General features: G+C 37.1%; 2 protein-coding genes across 13 annotated transcripts in view; one reads left to right on the top strand and one right to left on the bottom strand.

The window, feature by feature from the left end:
* Positions 1–1,021: 1,021 nt before the first annotated feature.
* On the bottom strand, positions 1,022–17,448 carry FCF1 (FCF1 rRNA-processing protein). Of its 3 annotated transcripts, none has more exons than XM_006206072.4 (8): positions 17,332–17,448; positions 16,961–17,028; positions 15,572–15,643; positions 14,839–14,987; positions 8,291–8,363; positions 3,565–3,652; positions 2,099–2,193; positions 1,022–1,288 (listed from the first exon to the last, which is right to left on the bottom strand). In XM_006206072.4, the coding sequence occupies exons 1-8, from the start codon at positions 17,332–17,334 to the stop codon at positions 1,240–1,242; spliced, it is 597 nt and encodes a 198-aa protein (XP_006206134.1). In that variant the 5' UTR covers positions 17,335–17,448; the 3' UTR covers positions 1,022–1,239. The 3 variants fall into 3 exon arrangements, with proteins under 3 accessions (XP_006206134.1, XP_072819533.1, XP_072819532.1); XM_072963432.1 differs by lacking the exon at positions 17,332–17,448 and adding an exon at positions 17,269–17,293; XM_072963431.1 differs by lacking the exon at positions 17,332–17,448 and adding an exon at positions 16,507–16,634.
* Positions 17,449–17,450: 2 nt separating this feature from the next.
* AREL1 (apoptosis resistant E3 ubiquitin protein ligase 1) overlaps positions 17,451–24,168 on the top strand; it is a 39,011-nt gene continuing 32,293 nt past the window's right edge. For 3 of the 10 annotated variants that reach the window (XM_072963425.1, XM_006206071.4, XM_015240775.3), the window contains exon 1: positions 17,452–17,598. The gene's annotated coding sequence lies outside the window, so the exon portion shown is untranslated. Of the gene's footprint in view, positions 17,599–19,670; positions 19,771–24,168 lie in introns of all 10 variants that reach the window. The other 7 variants (XM_072963424.1, XM_072963422.1, XM_072963423.1 and 4 more) reach the window with 5 other exon arrangements.

Below are 24,168 nucleotides of genomic sequence, written 5' to 3'. Positions count from 1 at the left end.
AATCGAAGGTATTGCATCTGTGGATTCAAGCAACTTGGGATCTCCTGGAGAGGTAGGCAACGGCTGTGGCTTACCCAAGGGACATAAAAGCTGGTGGTGGACATTCCGGGAGTGTTCATCTACATGAGCTTTCTTGGAGGTTGACATCTTGATTGGATCATTAGCACCAAGACCTAGCCCCACCAAACAGCCTATAGGCTTACAGGCTGGGAAGCTTCAGGCCAAACAAGATACTGGATGGGAACACAGCCCCATCCATCAGTAGAATTCCTGAGTCACAAACACCTCTAGACATGGCCTTGCCCACCAGAGATCCAGGACCAAGCTTCACCCAGCAGTGAGCAGGTACCGATTCTTCCTGCCAGGAAACTTGCATAAGCCTTTAGTCCAGCCTCATCCACCAGGGGGCAGATACCAGAAATAAGAAAACAACAATCCCAAACTCCCTATTGACCTCAGGATCAAGTTCTAACCCTTTGGCATGTCATATAAGGCCCTCTCCCTCCCACCTCCTACCTCTGGAGTCTCGGATGTGGGTACAGACCCCTTTCCCCCATGTCCTAGTTATAAAACCTTCTAGCAGCTGTCTAAACAGGCCAAGAACATTCATTCCATGTAATATCCACATCTCCACACTTTAGTTCATATGCTTCATATACCTCATTTTTTTGCTTTATTTATTTTTAAAATTTTTATTTATTTATTTACTTGCCTCATTTTCTTTAGCTCATTTACTGGGCAAGCACCTATTCACTGTTTAAAGATTAACTCAAACATAACCACCTCTAGCCTTTCTTTCCTCCTTATCCTGAACAAGTAGAAAGAAATCATTCTTTCCTCCTGTATGTCTACCCCCTCATATTTGCATCCTACCATCATTATCTTTCTGTATTTATTCATCTACATGTTTCTCTTTTCCATCATAGTATGAGTATCTTGAGGACAGGACCATATCTTATTAAGTACCTAGTATGACCTTAATAACATTTGTTGAGTAAATCAATATAAAATGACCACCAAATTATGTGAGCAATCATCTGATTTATAAAAAGATGTAACAAATTTTAAAATGACACAAAGTATCATTTTCAAAACAACATTAAAAAGTGAGTGTATTTAACCACACTCAGCTCATTACAGAGCAAATGAGTGAGTGGAATTCATGCTATAGCATGTTTAGTGAACTGGCAAAAGAGAAAGTTGGTCGAAGGAAGGCAGAGGAACTTTGTCTTTTAAGAATTAGAACCGAGGGGCTCCGTAATCATCTGGCATCCTCTCAATGTTGTACCTGATCAGGACAAAAAATTAACACTGGTAAGAACCCACCTAAAAACCCTCCCTGTACTGATTACTCTCACCTCCTGCTGCGAATTCCTTTTGTCACTGGGAACATTTTAAAGGGACATCATAATGAACGATTTACGGCAAAATGCTGACTGTATTATCTGTATTCTCGAAAGTCAGAAAGTTAACATGTTGGGGAGCCAGGCACTGAGTCCAGGTAAGTCCAACCCCCTCGCCCATATTCCTCCTATGTTGTGTTTGCCCCAGGCTGAAAAGCTGGACAATAATAGTCTGAGGACTGATACAGGAACATCTAAGAAGGATAAAAGCAGCTTTTGTGTTTTTTAAAGAAACTTCTAGTTTCCCAGATGAGGTGCTAATCACATAAACTAGGTTTTCAAAAAAAGATATTTCTGGCCAAAAAGATTGCCTTGATTTAAATCACTGCTTTGTATTTAAAGCCACACATCTATTTCTTCTAGTGATCTTATTGTAACATTGTGGATGCCTGCCTCATTCCTAAATCCCAGTTTTATCTTTTGCCCTTGTTCTTGTTATTCTATCTCATTTCTTCAAATAGAACTATGCAAACATTTGATACAACAATCTTTTTCAAATTCTTCTATAACTTGACCTCATTTTTAATTAATATCAACTATATACTTTTTTCTTTTTTACATGGAGGTACTGGGGATTGAATCCAAGATCTCATGCACGCTAAGCACACAATCTACCACTGAGTTATACCTAACCCCTTCCCCGCCACCATATGAACTATATACTTTAAATCACTTCCCTAAGAGAAAGTTCTCACCTATGGTTAGAAATGTACATGATGGGAACTCCAGGGATCTTCCGGATTCTTCTTTTAAGGTCCCGGTCAACTGTGGCCACAATGTAACATTTGTGCTATAAAAGACACCGAGTGTTCACATAGAGCTCACTGAGTGATACTGGATAATGGTACAATCACTGGTTAATCTGAAGAACTATGCATTTTCACAGCAAATAGGAAAGGAAAGTCTATAACAATTTCTTAAGTAGCTACTATGATCTAGAAATTTTATTTATAAGACACAGTAAGTTGCCTGGGATGAATGTAGCTCTAAGAATCTTGAGAGGGAAAGATAGAAAAACCTATTTAAAAGCTGCAAATTGTTTTTTTGGCTCATAAGTGGAAGAGATTTTCACATCTGGGACAGACAATTTCTTGGTTTTGAAAATGCCCTAAGGGACTCGATGCAAAGGCAGAGTAAGCACCTTAGATCAGGTGGCACAGCAGGGATCTCTGGGGCCTGGGCCTACCCTGAGCCCTCCTAGTGGTGGAGGCAGGATACCTCCTTGGCCCTGAAGCCAGAATAGGAGAATCTCCAGGATAAGTCTGAGTCAAACAGCTCTGAAAGCACTAACATTAGCTGATGGGAACTAATTTGTATTGTACTCTACTTACATCGTACCCAAATCCCTCATTGAGTTTTTTTTTAAAATTTTATTCTTCTTCTTATTTTTAATGAAGGTACTGGGGACTGAACCCAGGACCTCATGCATGCTAAGCATGCACTCTACCACTGAGCTATACCCACCCCTACCTCGTTGAGTTTTGTAAAGATTGGTGTCAGCGGTGCTGTGGGAAATTAAGGGAAATGCTGGCCCCACACATGGGATGAACTGGCTAATGGGATGGCAATGTGGTCACCAGATGAAGATGATTATCCTAAGCAGAGAGAGGCTCTTATAAGGGCAATAAGCAGCAGTTCTTGTAGTGTTTGACAAGGAAGTCAGAAGAGAAGAATCAAAAACCTACTTATTCTAAGGTATATGTAAGACCGCACCCTGGAAGACTCAGATGTAACTGAGAAATACTTCTGGGTTAAGCATGGTGGAGAGGAACAGAATTCCTACACAGGAAGTAAATGGAAATAGAATTTTATTTTAGATTCACAGGGAGGTGCAATCTGATATATTATTTTGTCTATAATTTTTATAGAGAAGATTTGTGGAACAGAGATTCAGTAAATGCTCCATATTATACACCCAATAAATGCAGGTGCTAAGATTTGAAACCCTTGTCCTCCCCAAGTCCATTATCTTTCCATTATGATTATAGTATACATTTCAAATCCATTTTCTTAAGTAAACGAGGGCAACTGCACATCCCATGAAGGGATTCTACATAATTTCTTTTTACCGTTTATATTCCCAGATACTTACATTAACATTCAGGAAATAATAGTTTATCTTTTTTTTAAGCACAAAGTAAATATTAAAAAGTGATGATACCTGAGTTACCCTCTGTACTAAGCAGTCATCTGCATAAGTTCCTTTGTGTGTGCATGGTAATCGTTCAAATCTCGGATCCTTGGCGATCCTGTAGGGTTATAAAAGTGGATTAATGAAAACATCCAGGCAATTCGGTAACTTTACAAGTCTCAATCAGTTAAATAAGAGTAATGTGATCTATGCAGAGATTTTAAGGCACTCCTCTCCTCCTGAAGCTTATCTTCTAATTGAAAAGATAATTAGAGAAGGGTAGTAAAGCTTACTGACAGCTGGTGTGCCTTATGTCATGGACTCGTCACAAAACTCTGTATTATTTTACTTCCATTTTACAGATGAAGCAGCAGATTCAGAGAGATTGATTAATTTGTGCAAAGCCACACAGCTGGGATAAGCCAGGATTCAAAACCAAATCAATTTTAACCTAACCATTTCACTTTTAGGAAGTTGTCTTACACAAACGTACAAGAATATAGGCTCAAGGATGATCACTACAACACAGTTTATAACAGTGGAAAACTGGAGATAATTTGAATATCCGTCAACAAGATAAAAGTTAAATACATTTTGGTGCCCCTATCCTATTAAAAAAAATGAGGTAGAACTGTATGTATGTACCAACATGGAAGGACATGCAATAAATTGAATAAACAAAGCAAGTTTCATACACACACACACACGATACATGAGATATGATTCAATTAAGAAAATTAAAATCTCATTCTCTTTCTCCAGATTTCCATTTGTTCAAAAAAAGTTTTGGAAAAATATGTATTAACCCTTATCAGTTGTCATTCTTAGGGTAGGAGACTGGACAAAATGTACCATGGAGGGGGACTTTCACTTCTTACTATATGTATATATTTATATTGTTTACCATAAAAAAAATCAAACATGTACCATTTTCATGCAAATTTGAGAAAGAAAAAATACAAATCTGTGATTCCCAGAGTCATGCTCTTTCTATTACACAATGACAATGAGTCACAGAATGAATAATACAGGGCAGCATGTAGGTATCAAGTGCAACAAAAATACTCCTATTGCAGTAGTTCAGAACTAGGTCCATGTGGGCTGGGTATATTTAGAAAAAAATTACATGGAGATAAAATAAAATGAAGAATGATCCAAGCAAAGTGAAGGCAGGCACATTCCAAACAAGGCATCATCTACAAAATGGTTCAATGGTGTTCCGGGAAAAGTGAGCCCATGTTTCCGGCGGGGGAAAGAGTGTTAGTGCAGAAGAGAGTGTAAAAGGGTTGAAAGGCAGGTTGAGGATGGATTGGGAAGAGTTTCCAATCCAGGCTGAGAAGTATAAGCTCTGAGACATAAGTGATGGGAGACAATAAAGATTTCTCAGTGACAGAATAAGTAGCTGTGGTGAGAAGGATACACTAGAAGGAAGCCATGCTGGCTGCTGAGAAACTAGGCAGGCAATAGTGTAGGCCTTTGCTCTTTGGGTTATCTCTTTCACTCTTGAAATCACTGATCTCCTTCTATTAGCTCTCTCCCAGAAACTAACATGCTCTAGTATCTTCCCCATCTTAAAAAAGAAAAAAAAAAAATCCCTTTACTTGTTATTCCACCACCCAAACCCGCACCGTTAACATCCCATTTCTGCTTCTCTTCACAGCCAAACTTGGTGCTTCTAATTGGTGACTCTATCTTCTCCCCTCCTACTCTCTGTTTTTATTATTATTTTAAAAATAATTGCCTCCTTCCCCTTTTTATTTGAAATATTTCAAGTATACAAAAAATTATAAGGAATGATGAATACCTTGTACCCCCTATCTAGTTAAAGAAATGAAACATTACACATAAAAAAATGAAGCCCCTCCTCAATCCTAATCTCTTTTTACCTCCCCCCAAGTAACTATTACCCTAAATTTGGGATTTATCTGTCCCAGATACACTTCACTATGTATGTAAGATCACATTATATATACACCTGTAAAAAATGTAGTTTTAATTTGCATGTTTTTAAACTTTAGATAAACAGTATGCTCTACATATGCTCTTGTTTTGTTTCACATTGTTTTTGAGATTTATGCATATTGACACACATAGTTCTACTTCACTCATCGTCATTTCTGTGGAGTATTTTATTTGTGAACATTCCACAATTTACCCATTATCTTCCTAATGGATCTTTTGGCTGCCTGCAATTTTTTGCTACTATCCAGATAAGAAAATTCCAATATTTGTTTCCAGTACATGTATGTGAGCTTCTCTATGGCAGGCTTTTTTTTTTTTTACCAAAACCCACAGTATGAAATACATTTTCTTGCATACAGTAAGTACAAACATGTACATATACACATACAAATAAAAGTGAAAAAAGTTCTGTGACATAATACTCGAACTTTGCTACATCCAATGCATGCAAACTGTATATATAGTTTATTCTGTTTTATTAATAAAAGAAGCTGGATGTGACCCATTAAACTGATGTCATATCCTATAGATTCACCATCTCCAGGTTGAAAGATACAGTGTCATAAGAGTGTAGACAACCTCATTTTCACCAGATATTATCAAATTACTCTCCAAGGTGACTGCCCAATTTACATCCTTAGCAGTTGAGTATGAGAATTCCCATTGCTCCACAGTCTCCATTATTGTTGGCACTGTCAAGCAGACTTTATTTCTTGCCAATCTGCCGTTTCTGAAATGATATACTATTGTGGATTTTGTCTTCTTTTTATGGATTTGTAGTTTTTTACGTATCTTGAAAATATACCCTTTGTTCACTATGTGTTATTAATATCTTCCCAATCTCTACAGCTTTTCACTTTGTTTTTGCTGTCTTTTGTTATACAGAAGTATACATTTTCAGTATAGACAAATTTATTAGTTTTCCATTATGGTTTGGCCTTAAGAAATTCCTGCCCTCCCCCAAATTACTAAGATAGTCTCTATGTTTTCTATACAGGTTCAGACAATCTACCTGGAATTAATTTTTTGTGAAAGAAGTGAATAAGGATTAATTTTATTTCTTTCCCCAGGAATAATCAATATTTTCATAATTTATCACTTTCCCACTGTTTTCTTTTGCCTTAAAATTAGCTTTATTAGGCATAAATAAATATAATAAAATGTACTGATTATAAATGTAAAATTTGATGAGTTTTGACAAATTTATTTGTCCATGTCACTACTTCCACAACCAATATAGAACACTTCTGTCACTACAAAAGGTTCCCTTCATCCCTTTACAGTTAATTTCCTTCTTCCATCCTCAGATCCAGGCAACCATTGATCAGTATTCTATTATTATAGTTTTGCCTTTTCTTGAATTTCCTATAAATGGAATCACATTTCTGGTACCTAAAGGCCATCCCCCAACACACAAATCCACTGGCATATGTTGGACTTTGAAAGGGTCTTTTACCTACGTGTGATTTTGTAATATCATGCACTGATCATTTGGAAAATATTGATTCACTGAGTTACACAGCTATTTCAAATATTGACACATTTCATTATACAACATAAAAATATCATACGCATTGATACCATTACTGTTTTCAACAGAAAGGTCTTTAATATTGGGAATGTGATAAGCTTGGAATTTTCCAACACTCTAATTTTTCACTTGAAAATTCTGTTTTTATCCATCGTAAGTCATATAGTAAGTTGTTTTCCTTTAAGTGATAGGCTCGCTGCATTAATGTTAGAGAAAATATCTGCTAAATACCAAAGTCTGAAAAAGTCAGTGTTTGTCAGTTGTTCTTCACATAAAAATGGTATTTCATGAAAAAGCAGCTGGTTCAGCTCACGACTCAAATAGCACACAAATGCTTTTCATTGTAACCACTTTAATCCTTTGGTATGCAGCAGAGGTGCTTTCTTCCCCTTCTTCCAGTTTTATTGAGATATAATTAGCATACAGCACAGTGTAAGTTTAAAGTGTACAGCATAATGATTTGACTAACACACCTCATGAAATGATTCCCACAATAGGGTTAGAGAGCAACCACCAGCAGAAATGCTTTATGTGTCCTTCACTTTTCACCACAAGGAACACTGATATGTATGTACTCCAGGGTTGAGATTTAACAGTTAACAAATTTTACTGCTCCATCAAGGATATTCTTAAGTGACTAGTATATATATATATATATTTTTTTTTTTAACTGCCAGGGGTGGTAGTGAAGAATATAAAGACCACTAACATTACTTGGGCTCACTGCCTTGATTTATACCAAGGCACTGGCATTTTTGCCATCAGTGCAAGTGTCAGCACAGTGACAAAGGCAATATCTTGCTATTATTATGAAAACAGTTTTGCAAAGTCCCTGCAAAGGTCCTCCTGGCGGGGAAGGGGTGAGGAGGTCCATGAACCACACTTCAAGAATGACTACAGTAAACTCAAAGACACTTTCTGGAATAAACTCGAAACTTAGAATGTGAATCTTTAAAGTGTGGGATTCCAAAGAAGATACTACATAACAAACAAAAAGATACTTTCTTATTGAAAAATCTCAAGGAACTTAAAAGGAGGCCCATAAGACCAATATGACTAAGTAATTTAGTTCAAAAGGCTTCAGCTTGGAAATCTCTAACCTTTAAATGTTTGCTTCCTTAATCATAAAAAGTTAACAAGCTATGTATGATTTTTATCTAAACTAACCAGCCAAGAAACATTTGGATGGCAAACAGATGAAGGAGGGTCAAAAGAATCTTCAGTACACCAATCTAGGACAAATCTAAACCCACTCCTTCCTACCTTAGAGCCACTCGATACTTCTGCCCCAACTTCTCAATTTCAGCCATTACACAGTCAGTTATGCAAGGGATACCTGCCAGGAAAAGAAATATATTAGTAACAGAATTTGTAGAGGAACTGATTTTACTCTCTCTGAATTATATTCTGTTGAGAGTCTTTAAAAGACTCATGAGACTGCTGGAATAACAGAAAAAAAGCACAGTGCAATAACTGATAAGAGCTAGAGGAGAATAAAATCCTTATTTATAAAGAAACTAGGGGAGAGAAGCAAGATGGCAGAGTAGAAGGATGCCTGTAGCTCACCTCACCCTCTCCCACAAATACACCAAAACTCACATATATAGACGTACTCAGCCAACCAGAGCACCTGCGGAACTCTGATGGAACATCACCTTCTTCGAAAGACAAAGACGCCAAAACTCTGGTAGCAGAAAAGGAAAAAAGAAAGAAGAAAAAGCAAAACAGTGCGGGACCTATCCCGCGGAGAGGGAGCGGCAAAGGAGGACTGGCGCTTGTTCGCTGGGTCTCCCCTCTCCAACAGAGAGACCAGCTGGACGGCGGGGGAGCCTCCGAGGCTCAGATCTGCCCAGAGCACCTCTTGACCGACAGAACTGAGTTAAACAGGCACAAAGGGTCCCCACGACACCCAGCCTGAGACGTGAGCCAGCAGCTGGGGGCCGGGACAGGCTGCCTGAGCCGGGTGGAGGACTGGGACGGCTGCACTGAGGCAGCCCCAGGGGAATGCAGGGTGCTGCGCGCCATGGCTGGGAGGGGATACGGAGCAGAACAACCTCAGTCCCCCATAAATTGCGAAAAAAGCAAAGCAACACAGCTGGTGTGCCCTGGGGGGAGGGGCGCTGTAGCCTTTGTCTCCTCAGACCTGCGCCGCCATCTCTAGCACATCTCACGAGAAGAGAGGCAGGGCTCAGCCACAGCCGCCATATCCTCCTGTGCTGGAAGGGGACACGATCTGCCCATCTGCCTTGCCTGAGCACAGCGGCATTGGGAGGGAGAGCGACCTGCCCGCCCACAGGGTAAGAGCTCAGCTCCTGACCCAGTGTTAGGAAGGGGCACGATCTGCTAGCCGACAGCCACTGGAAGCAGTATAGACGAGGGCGCCAACAGAAGGCCTCTGGAAACAGCAAGCTGAGTTCGCGAAACAGGGAGGAGACACAAAGACCTCTCGATAAAATCATTAAGAGCACACCGGCTCCAGGATAACTAGATAACTGATACTCCTTAAGCCAGTGTCAGAGAGATATGAGCAATATGAAGAAGCAGAGGAACCACTCCCAATTAAAAGATCAAGAGAAATTCCCTGAAAGCATGATCAAGGAAATAGATATTGATGGCCTACTCGATCAAAATTTCAAAAAAGGAGTGATCAAAGTACTGAAGGAACTAAAAGAACCAAGTAGAATTAGTAAACTCATTTGCTGAGATGAGAGCTGACCTAAATGCTCTACAAAGCAGGCTAGATAATGCAGAGGAATGAAAAGTGACCTAGAAGACAGGACAACAGAAAGCACCCAATCAGAACAGCTGAGAGAAAAACAAATAAAAAACAATGAAAACAATGTAAGGGACCTATGGGATAATATAAAGCATGCCAATCTATGCATAATAGGGGTTCCAGAAGGGGAAGAAAGAACAATGGGGATTGAAAAGGTATTTGAAGAAATCATGACTGAAAACTTCCCAAACCTAAAGGAATCAGATATCCAAGTACCGGAGGCTCAGAGGGTCCCAAACAGGAAGAACCCAAACAGACGCACACCAAGACATATCATAATCAAGATGGCCAGAGTCAAGGATAAGGAAATGATCCTAAAGGCAGCAAGAGAAAAGCGAAGAGTGAGTTACAAGGGAACCCCCATAAGGCTCTCAGCTGATTTCTCTACACAAACACTACAGGCCAGAAGGGAGTGGCAAGATATATTCAAAGTCCTGAATGAAAAAAAGATGCAGCCTAGGATACTCTATCCAGCAAGGCTATCGAATAGAAGGAGAGATAAAGAACTTTACAGACAAGCAAAAACTAAAAGAGTTTAGCAACACTAAACCCATGCTAAAAGAAATATTGACAGGTCTGCTCTAAATAGAAAAGAAGCAGGATGCTATAAAAATGAGAAACTCATAACTGGGAAGGAGATAACTGCCATGAATTACAAAAAGAATAAACACAAAATTGTAAAAGAAGACATCTAAATCATTAAGAGTGGGAGAGGAAGCAAGGAAAGGCACTGTGGAAAACAGTATGGTGATTCCTCAAAAGACTAGGAATAGACTTACCATATGACCCAGGAATCCCGCTCCTGGGCATATATCCAGAAGGAACCCTACTTCAAAATGACACCTGCACCTCAATGTTCATAGCAGCACTATTTACAACAGCCAAGACATGGAAGCAGCCTAGATGTCCATAAACAGATGACTGAATAAAGAAGATGTGGTATATTTATATGATGGAATACTATTCAGCCAGAAAAACTGACAACATAATGCCATTTGCAGTAACATGGATGCTCCTGGAGAATGTCATTCTAAGTGAAGTAAGCCAGAAAGAGAAAGAAAAATATCATATGAGATCGCTCATATGAGGAATCTAAAAAAAACAAAAAACAAAACATAAATACAAAACAGAAACAGACTCATAGACATAGAATACAAACTTGTGGTTGCCAAGGTGGCAGGGGGTGGGAAGGGACAGACTGGTATTTTAAAATGCAGAATAGATAAACAAGATTATACTGTATAGCACAGGGAAAAACATACAAGATCTTGTTGTAGCTCGTAGCGCAAAAAAATGTGACAATGAATATATATACATTCATGTATGACTGAAAAATTGTGCTCTACACTAGAATTTGACACAACATTGTAAAATAACTATTACTCAATAAAAAAAGTGAAAAAAAAAAAAAGAAACTAGGGAACTGTTCCAATCCCACATCAAGATTCCATAAAGTATCTCTCATAAACGTATCTGGGGACAAAATTAAGCTGGATCCCTGCCAATCTTTACATATTAAAATAAATTCTAGATGAAAAAAAATTTAAATGTGATCCAAAAGAAACCATGAAATTAACCAGAGAATGTAAATTTGATCACATAAAAATATAAAAGTTCTATTTGACAACTATCAAATAAAAAGTCATATTAAAGTAAAATGAAAATAATCTGGAAAAATATTTCTACATATCTGTCAAAGGGCTAATTTCCTTAATATGTAAAGAACCTTATAATAATAACTTGGAATTATGTGGTATTTACCAGACATTGTGCTAAGCACTTTACAAGGATTATCTCATTTAATCTTCAGAACAATTCCTATCAGGTAGCATTGTTATTACTATTCTCATTTTATAGATGAGGAACCTGAGGCACAATGAAGTAACCAGAGCAAATGGTGAAGCCAAGGTTCGAACTGAGACTGTCAGGCTACAGAGTGGGTTGTTAACCATCTGGCTACATTTCATTTCACAAAAGAAGACATACAAATGGTCAATCAACATAAAAATGCTCAATTTCCTAATTAAAGAGATATAAATTAAAACAAGATTTCATTTTCTATTAGCATGGCAAAAATTAAACAGATGAAAATAACCAATATTGAGGAAATAGGTATTCTCACACTAACTTAGTAGGTATATAAGCTCGTGAAGTTATTTGAGGGCAATTTTGCAATACCTATTAAAATTTAAAAAAAGTACCCCCTCGATATTGCAATACAGCTTTTACAAAATGTATCCTAAACTAATACTCCACCCTAACACAAAGACATATTCACAAAAATATTCACTACAGCCTTGTTTGTAATAGCGTAAAAACTGGAAATAACCCAATGTCTATTAGGATGTTGGTCTTTAAAAATGATATATTTAAAAAACAGAATACTGGAGGGAGGGTACAGCTCCATGGTAGAGTGTATGCCTAGCATGCATGATGTCCTGAGTTCAATCCCCAGTACTTCCATTAAGGAAATAAATGAATAAATAAATAAACCTGATTACCTCCCCCTACTAAATAAATAAATGAAAATTAAAAAAAAAATCATAGAATACTATGTAATTTAAAAAAGAATAAATCCATCTATATATATTGATACAGTATAACATTCAAGATGTATTTGTTCAATGTAAAAAGCAAGGAAAAATGGATAACTAAGATATGATCCAGCCATACAATGAAATATCATTTGGTAATAAAGATACCATTTTAATGAAATGTCCGGGAATAGGTAAATCTATAGAGACAGAAAGCAAATTAATGGTTCACTATGAATACACCAAAAGCCACCAAATTGTATACTTTAAATGAGTGAAATGAATAGCATGTAAATTATACCTCAAAACTGTTAAAGAAAAAAGCATGACAATAAGAATAATGTATGATCCACTCTCATTAATAAGCAAAAATAAACTCTACCCCACAGAAATTGCATATGAATTTTTTAAAAACTGCCCGTCAGAGGAAAGCCATTTTTTTTTTAGAAGTACGTTAACACTTTGAAAGCAAGTAAGGTTAAGAAACTTTAAAACACCATGCCCAGAAGAAAAAGCAGTTGTAAAATGGAGGAAAGTCAGGAGAAGCAGATAGTTATGGACTCAGAGGGCAATATGCGCCTTAGGAGGATCAATTTCAGAGCCATGTAGCACTGAAACATGCAAGGGCTTACACCTAGAGTGGGGAAGCAGGCCCGGGAAGATCACTACAAAGAACAGGGAAGAAGACTCATGGGCAGAAAAGAAAGCTGATGGGCGGCTAACTATCCTCCCTTGTAGGTTATCAGATGGAAATGGAAGAAACTAGGGACTAAGAAAAGGTCAAAGGGAATCTCCAAGGCAAGAGGAAGGTAAAGGCCTCCCTTTATATGTAAAGGCAACTGAAGAAAAATTAAATAAGCAGAGCTTAAAACAGTTAAGGAATGTCCTAGGTAACTGAATTTGTACTGTGCTTGAATGTTTCTTCAACCTCTGCTATGAAGTATTATGTTGCACAGAATTTTCATTAATTAGCTTGTTTTTAGAAAAGGCACAGTGAGAGCATTTAGCCATATGGATTATAGCTGTACTCTAAGGTAACCACACCTAGAGAAAACCTAACTATAGGACTCAAGCTATCCTAAACAATCACCATTTAGATAGCAATGGCGGAACTACAGAGTCAGAGAAACAATTCACCTCCAAGGTGCCATGCTTGAACCCTCCACCCACGTCATTTACATATAGGCCAAAGCATTTCTGAAGAAGCAGCTAAGACATCTATAAGAAACACCATGGGAATACAAAAAGTCTACCAGGTTTGGTGTCTTCCTTAATACAGGCCACCCTAGCCTATTCTAACAGACATGGTAGTGCTCCAACTCCAGACTACTCTTTACTATTTCTAAGAGATTTTCTAGAAAATTAAAGTCCTACATGTACATAGCTTTTAAAAGAAATACGGAAAGGCATATATGAAAAACAGTCGTCCCCTGATTTTTTCCCACCCCACCAATTCTGATCCTTAGAGATGATGATTTCACCCTATTAGCTGTCTTTCTCACTTTATTATATCTTCATATAATAAAATTACTCAGTTACTTCTGTATTTATTAATTTTAGGCATTCAAAGACTTTATCTCACTCACCACATACCTTATCTTGCTAATTTTAATAAGTCAGTAAACAACATTTATATTACTACCACTCTATAAATGTTTATTATATAGTATCTTTTAAACATTAAAGAAGGTGCAAATTTTTTCCATTTATTCCAGTAACTTATTCTTTATGGCAAAGTATAATTCTGATTTTCATTTGTACCTTTAATTAGGCAACTGGAAAATACATGAATATAAACCCATCCCACCACAAAATGCACCAGATGTCACTATTAGGAAGTTATTCCCTTGTACATGGTCTAAATTTTCTTTTTCCTCCTCATGGCAGTAAGAGAAGATCATTTGAAGCAGGGAACACCCAAATACACAAGGGAAATCTATTAATGGTAAACTGCACACCTATATGTAAATAAACTACCTCAGATCCTTTGTGGACACATAAAAGCCAAACTAAATAAATTTAGGAATAGTTGACCATCATCACTTCTGGTCCTGTGTTTGTAAATAGCAAAATGTCTTATTTAGCTTTTCTGCACTGTAGTAGAAGGAAGACTGTTTCTTCCTTAATGTAAAAATATATATACATAGTGAGAAAAGAAACAAATTTTCATATATCCAGAATTTTTAAAATCCAAAATCTTAAAACAGAAAATTTCCCTCCTATATTCAGAATTGATGTCTATAATGATGGTCAAAAATCTTCTAAGTGTTTTCTGAATTGTGAAAGTTTAATTATTCCTAGTCAAGTTTGCATCATATTTCAATTCGTTAAAAATGGTCACTGCTAAAAAAAAAAAAAAAAAAAACCAGTCATCGCTATGGTGAGCAAATTAAATGGCTAGCAATTCAGTTAACTAAAATCCCATTCCCCTCTTTTTCTATTTTGGATGATTATGACTATTCTGTACAAATGTCACAGTAATGGAAAAGTACGATACTCACACTTGGCATACAGACAGTCCATCATTGACTGCACTAAGTCCAGTTTGGCTTTAATGGAAAAGTTGATAAAGTTGGTATCAACCAGGATGTGGTAAGGTGGGCCCAGCTGTGTGTTATATTGGAAGAATAAGCAGGAAGGGTGTTGAGGGCTGAAGGAAAAAGAAATAAAACACAAAGTAGTATCTACACTGACATTTTGATATAAACAAACAAAAGAAGTCTCTGCTTGGAACTGTTTGCTCCTTTTTCCTTGTTCATTGGAAATAAATCCCAATAAATCCTGTGATGATATATCCATCACCAATCTAGGGCAAAATGAGAAAAATTAGAAAAATATGATGATGTTTCATAAAGTTAAATGTATTTATTTAAAAAGAATAACCTTTATTCTGAAAATATGTCCTTACTACTTTTTGATACATTCTCTCTTTGATGAAATGATAGTGTGTTAAACAATGGCAATTACGTCTTTTGACAGATTTTTGGCAAAAAAAAAAAAAAAAAAATCCTAGACTTAATCCTCAGGATTTTACAGGAAATTTTACTGCTCCATGAAATCAAAAAACCTTGAAACCACTGGAATTGGTGTATGTTTATCAATATCACTCGGCATAGTGACTTACAAATGACTGAGCAAATCAGTTCAGGGAAAGCCTGAATTTCTAAGAGGTCTATGGTTTTTAGAATGTCTCTTCTAGTTTTAAAGGAAAACTTGAAATTTTTGATTACTCACACTTCTCTTTCCTTGAGGGCACTGGGATCTTTCTTTTCTTTCTTTTTCGGTTTTAATCTATCCTTTTCTTTACTACAAAAAAGAAAAAAGTAAAGTAAATGCAAGGGGGAAAAAATCATAGCAGTTATAACCTCATTCAAAATTACAGTTTATTTCTTTCCTTTTTTTTTTTTTTTGGTTTACAGAAGAAAATTCTATTTGGTGACTTCATTACATTAATATCAGCAACTCACTTTCTGAGCACAAATGCCTGTGTGAGAAGTAGCCTGGAATTAACATAATTAATCAGTAAACATAATTACACTTAAACATCTTTCGCTAATAATCCATAAAGATTGTTAATGGGTAAATAAATGTTGTTTATAGTATTATTTCTTTCTTATATCAAGGATAAAAATTCATTTCCAAGCAGTGACTAAATAGGCTGACATTTATCGTCTGAAGACTCAGATGCTTCAACAACAGAGGGGAAATGGTTCCCCTACCTGCCTCTTATAAAGGGCTAAAATGTAACAATACATATGCAAAATTTAACCTTAATTAGAAATAAGAGGGGTGGGTGTAGCTCAAGTGGTGGAGCGCATGCTTAGCATGCACAAGGTCCTGGGTTCAACCCCCAGTACTTCCTTCAAGAATAAATAAATAAACCTAATTACCTCCCCCTCCCCAAAAAGAAATAAAATATTATTAGTGGGGCAAATTTCTTAAAAATTACATGATAAATACATACTCAAGGCTGAGAATACAATTTAATGACTGAAGGCTCTAATGACGATTCCTTTGTTCTGAGGCTCTTAAACACAATGAAGGCCACTCCTTATTTAATAACTCAATTCATTCTTCACTGAAGCAGGCAAGCTGTTTAGGTTCTCTTTATAATAGGGACTATTATTCTACTACTTTTCTTCCACAGCCATAAATCTTATAACACTTACAAAATGGAGACATCTAGGTGTTTTCCCATTATTTCTTTCATAAATACTTGAGTGTCAGGTGCTGGAGACACAAGACAATCATGGTTTCTGACCTCGCGATCCTTTAACAATGTTAACAATTTTTTTTCCTAGGGAATACAGAAATGTAATGGCAAGAACATAAAGATAATCCTACATACCTCACAGAACTATTAGGAAGCTTAAATGTGATATGGAAGATGTAATATATAAAAACAGTGGCACAAACTGAACACTTAACATGATGAATTCCCATCCCATTCACCAGTGTGCTTGCTCAGCAGCTAAATGAGTGTTATACTTCGCTATATAAATTCAAAACACAATAATTATTAAAAGTAAACACAAAATAACAGCAAAATATCTCACTACTTATCCCCTTGCGACTCCTATATCTCTGGAAAATCTATGAACCCAGTTGATTCCAGACACTCACAGTCTCTGATCTCTGAGACTAAGCATTCGCTTCATGGTCGCATATTTCCGGGCTTTCTTTTGCTTCCCCTTGAAACAGAAATTTTAGAGTTAAAAGAGTTGGAAATTGCATCTTCTTAAGTTCCTTTCCTTTCGTCCACTCCCTTCCCTTCTTCCCTCGAATACTCAGCTCCTCTTAGTCTCTGTCCCAACCAGGGTTCTCCCCATTCGCTGGACCTCAACAGGCACCACTCCGAGTAGTTTAAGAGCTGAGACCGGAATAAAAATACGCAAGGGGAATGTGGAGGAAATGTGACCAAGGGCTACTACCCCCTCAAATCTCCGTTCCAAATGTGGTGCGACAACGTCCCTTCTCCGACCCCGCTTTCTCACCATGTTCACGCCGCACTCTTGTTTCTTCCGGAATTACCAGCGGCACGACACTTTTGCGTCAGCCGTATACTGCTTCCGGCAAAGGCTAGCCCGGAAGCGGAAGCCGCTTTAGAAAACGGAAAAGCCCCAAGCCGGTTTCCAGCCCTGGCCAGGGTCTGTACCGGGGTCTCTCGGTGGGGTAGTCGAGGGCAGGTTTTCTGCTGGTGCTGCCCTTGCCTCTCTAGGCAGCAGAGCTGGGACTTCGCTGCGCTGCACACCCCTGCTCAGGTAACATTCCTCTCCTCCATACCAGCACGGGGCAGAGCCCAGAGGAACTGCCTGCACGGGAGTTCCAGAGAGAGGGAGAACAAGGGTAGAGGGGACGGGATTCTGGGTTGCCCAGTAGTTTGGGGAAACACCTTCTCCTTATCCTTCAGCGCTGGGGCGTCAGGTCTCTGTTGTGCTACCCCGAGGCTCCGGTTCCTACTTGGTTCTTCCAGACGGCATGGTGCTTCGTGCAGCCAGGTGGACGATTCTCTTGATTCTCACCGAGTGAATACCGTGTACTCGTCTCGGTGAAGCGGCGGATGGAGAAGCTTTTGAGGAATTTGTTTAGACACTGTCTAGAAAATTGAGGCATAAGCTTGCATATGTTACTAGTTGCCAAGCAGGGAAAATGTTGGGAAATAATTAACATTTATTGTGAAGCCAGGGGTGTCATCCTTAATGGAAAAGGGAGAGTTTTAGAGAACAAGAAAGGGAAAGATAGCTTTCAGTTTTTGAGTACCTGCTATGCATTCTTGTGGTTCTTAATCTTTTGGAGGTCCAGGGACGATTCTTTAATAAATGGGTACACATACAACATTTGTCATGCAGTTACGAGACTCGTGGACTCTGAAGCCCATCCGTGGGCCGTCTGGGTGTCTGTGAACTTAAAGCTAAGAACCCTTGTATTACCTTCTTTGACCTTCACAATAACTTAAATACCCTTATTTTACGTATGGGGAAGCTGAGGCTTAGACTTTCTTCACGGGTTTGTTCTTGCTGCACAAAGCTACCTTAGTGTTTGAAATCAAAAAAGGCTATGAGGTTTAAAAAAAAAAAGCTGACTATTGTAACATAACCCTTAGTGTGAAGCATAGTGTATTAATATGAACTTTGGAGTCTGACTGATGGAGTTAAAAAATTTCTGTTCTGCCTGTTATTAGCTGTGTGTAATTGGGTGATTTTATCTGTGCTTCACTTTCTTTATCTGTAAAATGGAGGAAATCATAATAGTACCTGTCTTACAGGGATGTAATCAGGACTAAGTTAAAATATGATGTTGCTAGAACAGTGCTTACCACAAGTAAACCCTATTGCGTGTTTTCTGTTATCATTGTGTCTTCTGTCACAGTATTCCAATTGTATTTTAATATAGCTGGTCTATTTTGGAACTTGAATGTGTTGATAACCTCAAGAATCTTATTATGTTATCAGTTTTTGGAAAACTCAATTGCAGGGTGATTTCTTGTGTTGATTTGAGTAGACAGTTTTCTTCCTACTTTTTTCCCTTTTAGGCATACATGCACTTAAATAGCTTTGTAGGGTACATATCTGACTTTGGAAGCTCTAAATTTTTGATATTGAAATAGTTTTATTATGGAAGCATCTACAGACATTGTATATGCCTCCTGCTTTACCCTGTTTATGGTCACTAGAAGTTCCTAATCTTTTGGGAACAGCTTGTCTGCCAAGCTCTCATGGCGACATGATAGTGACTACTTTTTCTGATGCATTAGAAACTCTGGGTGATTAGGCAATATGCTTTTCAAGTAAACATGATTGGTGTGTTTATTTTAAACATTTGGAGACTGATTAGTATTATATATATAGTAATATAATATATATATATTATATATATATAGGTTCAGAGGCAAAATTACATATAATTAAATAGTAATTTGCATTTAAATTCAGGCATTGACAGAAAAACACTCTCCTGGTAATGTGTACCCTGAATTTTGGAATCCATGAACAATAACAAATCAAAAATCCAAGCAGTTTGTAATATCAATTCTGAGGCTTTTCTGATTTCCTTGATTGTTAATACTTGATAGGGAGTTAAATTAGTATAGGATCACCATGGGGGATAAGAACATACTTAGAAAAATATATTTTTGTTGCATTGTAATTTAATTGCGGTCTGAGATTCTTAACACTTAAGATTAAGGCACTCAGATATTCTATAGCTTGTTTTAATGGGAGATGGTGTTGGGTGGGAACAGAAAGTAATTGCTTTTGATTACATACTTGTGAGAAAAAGAAATGATTTTAGTCCTTCTCAGCAGTTAAGAGGGTTGTTTTGTACTTTTCTGCAGTCTTGAAGAGGAAGAATTGCTCAAGGTATTCGACCCACAGTTTGAACACATAATTGGGCTTGGACTTCATTCCATTCACTAATTGGTCTAACTTACAAATGTAAGTTGATAACAAATTTCTTTATAAATTTTGGGTGATGAAAGATTCCTTAAAGAACATCTTGTATTTCAATGTTATAAAGTTGAAAGTAGATTCACTTTTGTGTCCATTAAGAGAAAAAAAATTAATTCACAGATATTTTCTTCCTTTTCAAGTTGCAGTTTTTACACTTATTTTTATGTCTCATGTGATGGGTTTTTTTCCTAACAAACATTAGTTGCTGTTAGTTGTTTTTTAATTAGTTTGACTGCCTCCTAAATGTGATAGCATAGTATATATTACAGGATGCCCTGCTCCTACGGAATTGATACTGAATTGGTTTGTAAAGATATTTCAGAAGTACATTACCACCACATGTTCATTCATTCCAAAGGCATTTACTGGGGGGCCATTCTGTGCCATGCGATGTACTGGTTACTTTTCAAGAGCCCAGCCCTGTGTTCGGACTTGTGAACAGATAGATTATGGTAGGTGGCTGAACAGAGGTATGCAAATTGAAATATTTTAGAGGAATTACTCTACCTGTTCATCTTTCTGAAAGTGGTCCAGGTCAGAGTACTGCTGTGTAATATTTATTTAACTTTATAACATAACAGATAACAGATCAAATTTTTTGACCTTAATGGATTCTAGTGTGTCATTTTACCTTTTAAATGACTTTAGCCAGTAAATAGCTTAGGTGTAAATTTCAGTTATCTTTCTTTGGTTTCTTTTTCTTTGAAGGGCTCATAAATGTTTAGCCTTCACTAATATTTTGTATAGTAGTTTTCAAAGTTTTGAGGTTGTTTAACCTTATCGCAGTGTGTATGTGAGAGCATGTCTAAGGCCTTGATATGGTGTTGTGTTACCATATTGTTTCCCTGATGGGACTCTCAAAACCTTATTACAAATTGTGGTTTAATTGAGAGAGATGAGTATTTATTTAGTTATTAGAAACCAGTTATGGTGGGTATATATTTTGTCATTTAGCCTGAATTGAACAGTACCATATGACTTTAATGTGAATTTTTATTACCTTGAATAGTTGAGGAGTTTGTATCATGCTTTTCAGAGCTTGTAGCTGAAGCATTCACTTCAGTGCCTTTTGCCTGTTGGTGTTGAGATGCTGATTGTCAACATCTGTTCATCGTATTTTTTAAAATATCGACACAGTAAATTTTATTAAAAGATTGAGTGCTTTGTTATATTTACTCAGCTAATGGTCTTGAGGTCTCTTCCCACTTAGATACCCTAAGATCTTGTACAATGTTCCTGTACATTTTCTTCCCAGTGCATAGCCTTCTATTTTATCCCTTAACAAATACTAGTTCCTTTTGGACTAGCCTTAAAGACAAGGAGTGAAATAAAACACTTTAAAAAGCATTTAAAGAACATTTTACTATTTCTATTTTGAAAAATTGGGATTGGCTTAACTAGATGACCTGTCCTTATGCTTTCGTATGTCTGCAAGACCATTTGATTCCACTTAAACCATACAGAGAACATGAATTTGGTGCCCTCCATATCCCACCCACCAGATAGCAAGTCTACTATTCATGGAAACCTACTAGCCATACTTCGTTCTCTGTCTTTCTGTGTACATATATAAGCTCCCATGTCTACCCCAAGGACTTTGACAAAGCAAGGGAAAACTCAAGTGCCAGTAAAAGTAATTGTATAGTAAAAGTTGCCTTTACACTTTAAAGTTCCTCAATTGCTAGCATACTGTGGATATAAAGTGCAGAGGATTCTTTTGGTTGATCTCACCCCACTACTGCCAGCATCTGTTTCTTCCTTCTTCCTAACAGATTTTCTTCCATATACCCACTCTTCTCCCTTGCAGCCATGCTTCAGGGGACGCCTACTACATCCTTACACCAAGGGGTGGGCCTGATTGGCTAAGAATTCCATCCATCTTTACCAGTCATTAATTTAGGAAAGGGAATGTAGTTCAATTTTGGTCATTGAAATGAGAGATTGAGTTTGTTGTAGGCTTCTAGAAAAGTCCTTCCTCATGCTTTCATTGTATTTTCTATTCATTATTCTTTCTGGTCACAGATCAGGTAAAGGTAATATAATAATATAGAACATATCTTTTCTGTAATGTCCCTTTGCTTTTGCTTTTTTCCTGTGTGTATGTACATATTTTATTGAAATATAGTTAGTTTACAATGTCGTTTCAATTTCTGGTGTACAATTGTAATGCTTCAGTCATAAATGAACATACATATATTTGTTTTCATGGTCTTTTCACCATAAGTTACTACAAGATATTGAATATGGTTCCCTGTGCTATACAGTATGAACTTGTTGTTTATTTATTTTATATATATTAATTAATATCTGCAAATCTAGAACTTCCAATTTATCCCTTCCCCCACTGGTAACCATATGTTTGTTTTCCATGTCTGTGAGTCTGTTTCTGTTTTATAAGTAAGTTCGTTTGTCTTCTTTTTTTTAGATTCCATATATAAGTGATATCATATGGTATTTTTCTTTCTCTTTCTGGCTTACTTCACTTAGAATGACAATCTCCAGGTCCATCTATATTGCTGCAAATGGCATTATTTTATTATCTTTTATGGTTGAATAGTATTCCATTGTATAAATATACCACAACTTCTTTATCCAATCATCTGTCATTGCACATATGGATTGTTTTCATGTCTTGACTATTGTAAATAGTGCTGCTATGAACAATGGGGTGCATGTATCTTTTTGAATTAAGATTCCCTCTAGATATATGCCCAGGAGTGGGATTGCTGGATCATATGATAAGTCTATTTTTAGTCTTTTGAGAACTCTACATACTATTTTCCATAACAGCTGCACCAAACTACATTCCCACCAACAGTATAGGAGGGTTCCCTTTTCTCCACAGCCTGTCTAACATTTATTGTTTGTGAACTTTTGAATGATGGCCATTCTGACTGGTGTGAGGTGATACCTCACTGTAGTTTTGATTTTCATTTCTCTGATAATTAGTGATATTGAGCATTTTTTCACGTGCCTATTGGTCGTTTGTATGTCTTCATTGGATAATTGCTTGTTTAGGTCTTCTGCCCATTTTTGGATTGGATTGTTTGTTTTTTTGTTATTAAGTTATATGAGCTGTTTATATATTCTGGAAATTAAGCCCTTGTCAGTCTCATCTTTTGCAAGTATTTTCTCCCATTCTGTAGGTTGTCTTTTTGTTTTGCTTATGATTTCCTTTGCTTTGCAAAAGCTTGTAATTTTAATTAGATCCCATTTGTTTATTTTTGCTTTTATTTCTATTGCCTGGGTAGACTGCCCTAGGAGAACATTGCTGAGATTTATGTCAGAGAATGTTTTGCCTGTGTTTTCTTCTAAGAGGTTTATAGTGTCGTGTCTTATGTTTAAGTCGTTAAGCTACCCTTTGCTTTTATCCAGAGATCTAGTCCAGGTTATTTTAGCCCCTCTCTTGTCCACTTAGGAAAGTTTGGCTTTAAGGATACCCCCTGGTGTATTTGTTGAAGTTATTAGGAAGAGAAAACAGTTAAAACCTCCCAAATGTGATCTAATTTTTCATGTTTTGGTGAAGAAGAAAACCCAGCTGGTCTACATAAATAGTTTATAGAAAGGATTTGAAAAAGTGTTTTAACCAGGTGTTACCTGAATTGGGGCAGTGACTTGGAAGGCATGATCAGAATCCTAAGGGGCAGTGAGAATGTAAAGTGGGGAACTATATGTAATTTAAAAATTTTTAATTTAATTTGATTTTTTTTTTGGTGGGGGATGGTAATTAGGTTTACTTATTTATTCTTAGAGAAAGTACTGGGAATTGAACCCAGGACCTCATGCATGCTCAGCATGCACTCTACTACTTGAGCTATGCCTTTTCCCCCTATTTTTTTTAAACAAATTTTATTTTGGAACAATTTTAGGTTTATAGAAAAGTTGTGAAATAATAGAGTTCCTGTATGCCTTTACCCAGCTCTCTCTCTAATGTTAACGTCTTACATAACTGTGGTACATTTGTCACATCTAAGAAATTAACATTGGTATGACACCGTTAACTGAACTATAGACTTTATTTGGATTTCACAAAATTTTCCACTAATACCCTTTCTCTGTTCCAGGATCCAAATTAGGATACCGCATTGCATTTAGACCATGTGTAATTTTGATAAATAGGTTGGGGTTTTCAATGAGCTTTTTCTATGCCGTGTATGTGGTCCGATAATCCCCTCTGACCAGTGCTGGGGAGAGAAAGTCATTGACCATGAGAATAAACAATACTGCATAGGTAGTGTTTTGTAGCCCTTGATTCCCAAAGCACTGTTAACTCAGTAGAAGAGTTGGCTTTGCTCCCAGGAGGGTGGTGTGAAGTTTCCTGAGAAGCTTAAGAGCTGATCCTGATTGAGGGTCCCTTCCTCGGCTCCACTAGCACCGTGTGCT

This window comes from Vicugna pacos, chromosome 6, assembly GCF_048564905.1.
Source record: "Vicugna pacos chromosome 6, VicPac4, whole genome shotgun sequence".
NCBI classification, from domain to species: Eukaryota; Metazoa; Chordata; class Mammalia; order Artiodactyla; family Camelidae; genus Vicugna; species Vicugna pacos.
The sequence above is the reverse complement of the archived record's forward strand: the minus strand, read 5'-3'. Positions and strand labels throughout refer to the sequence as shown.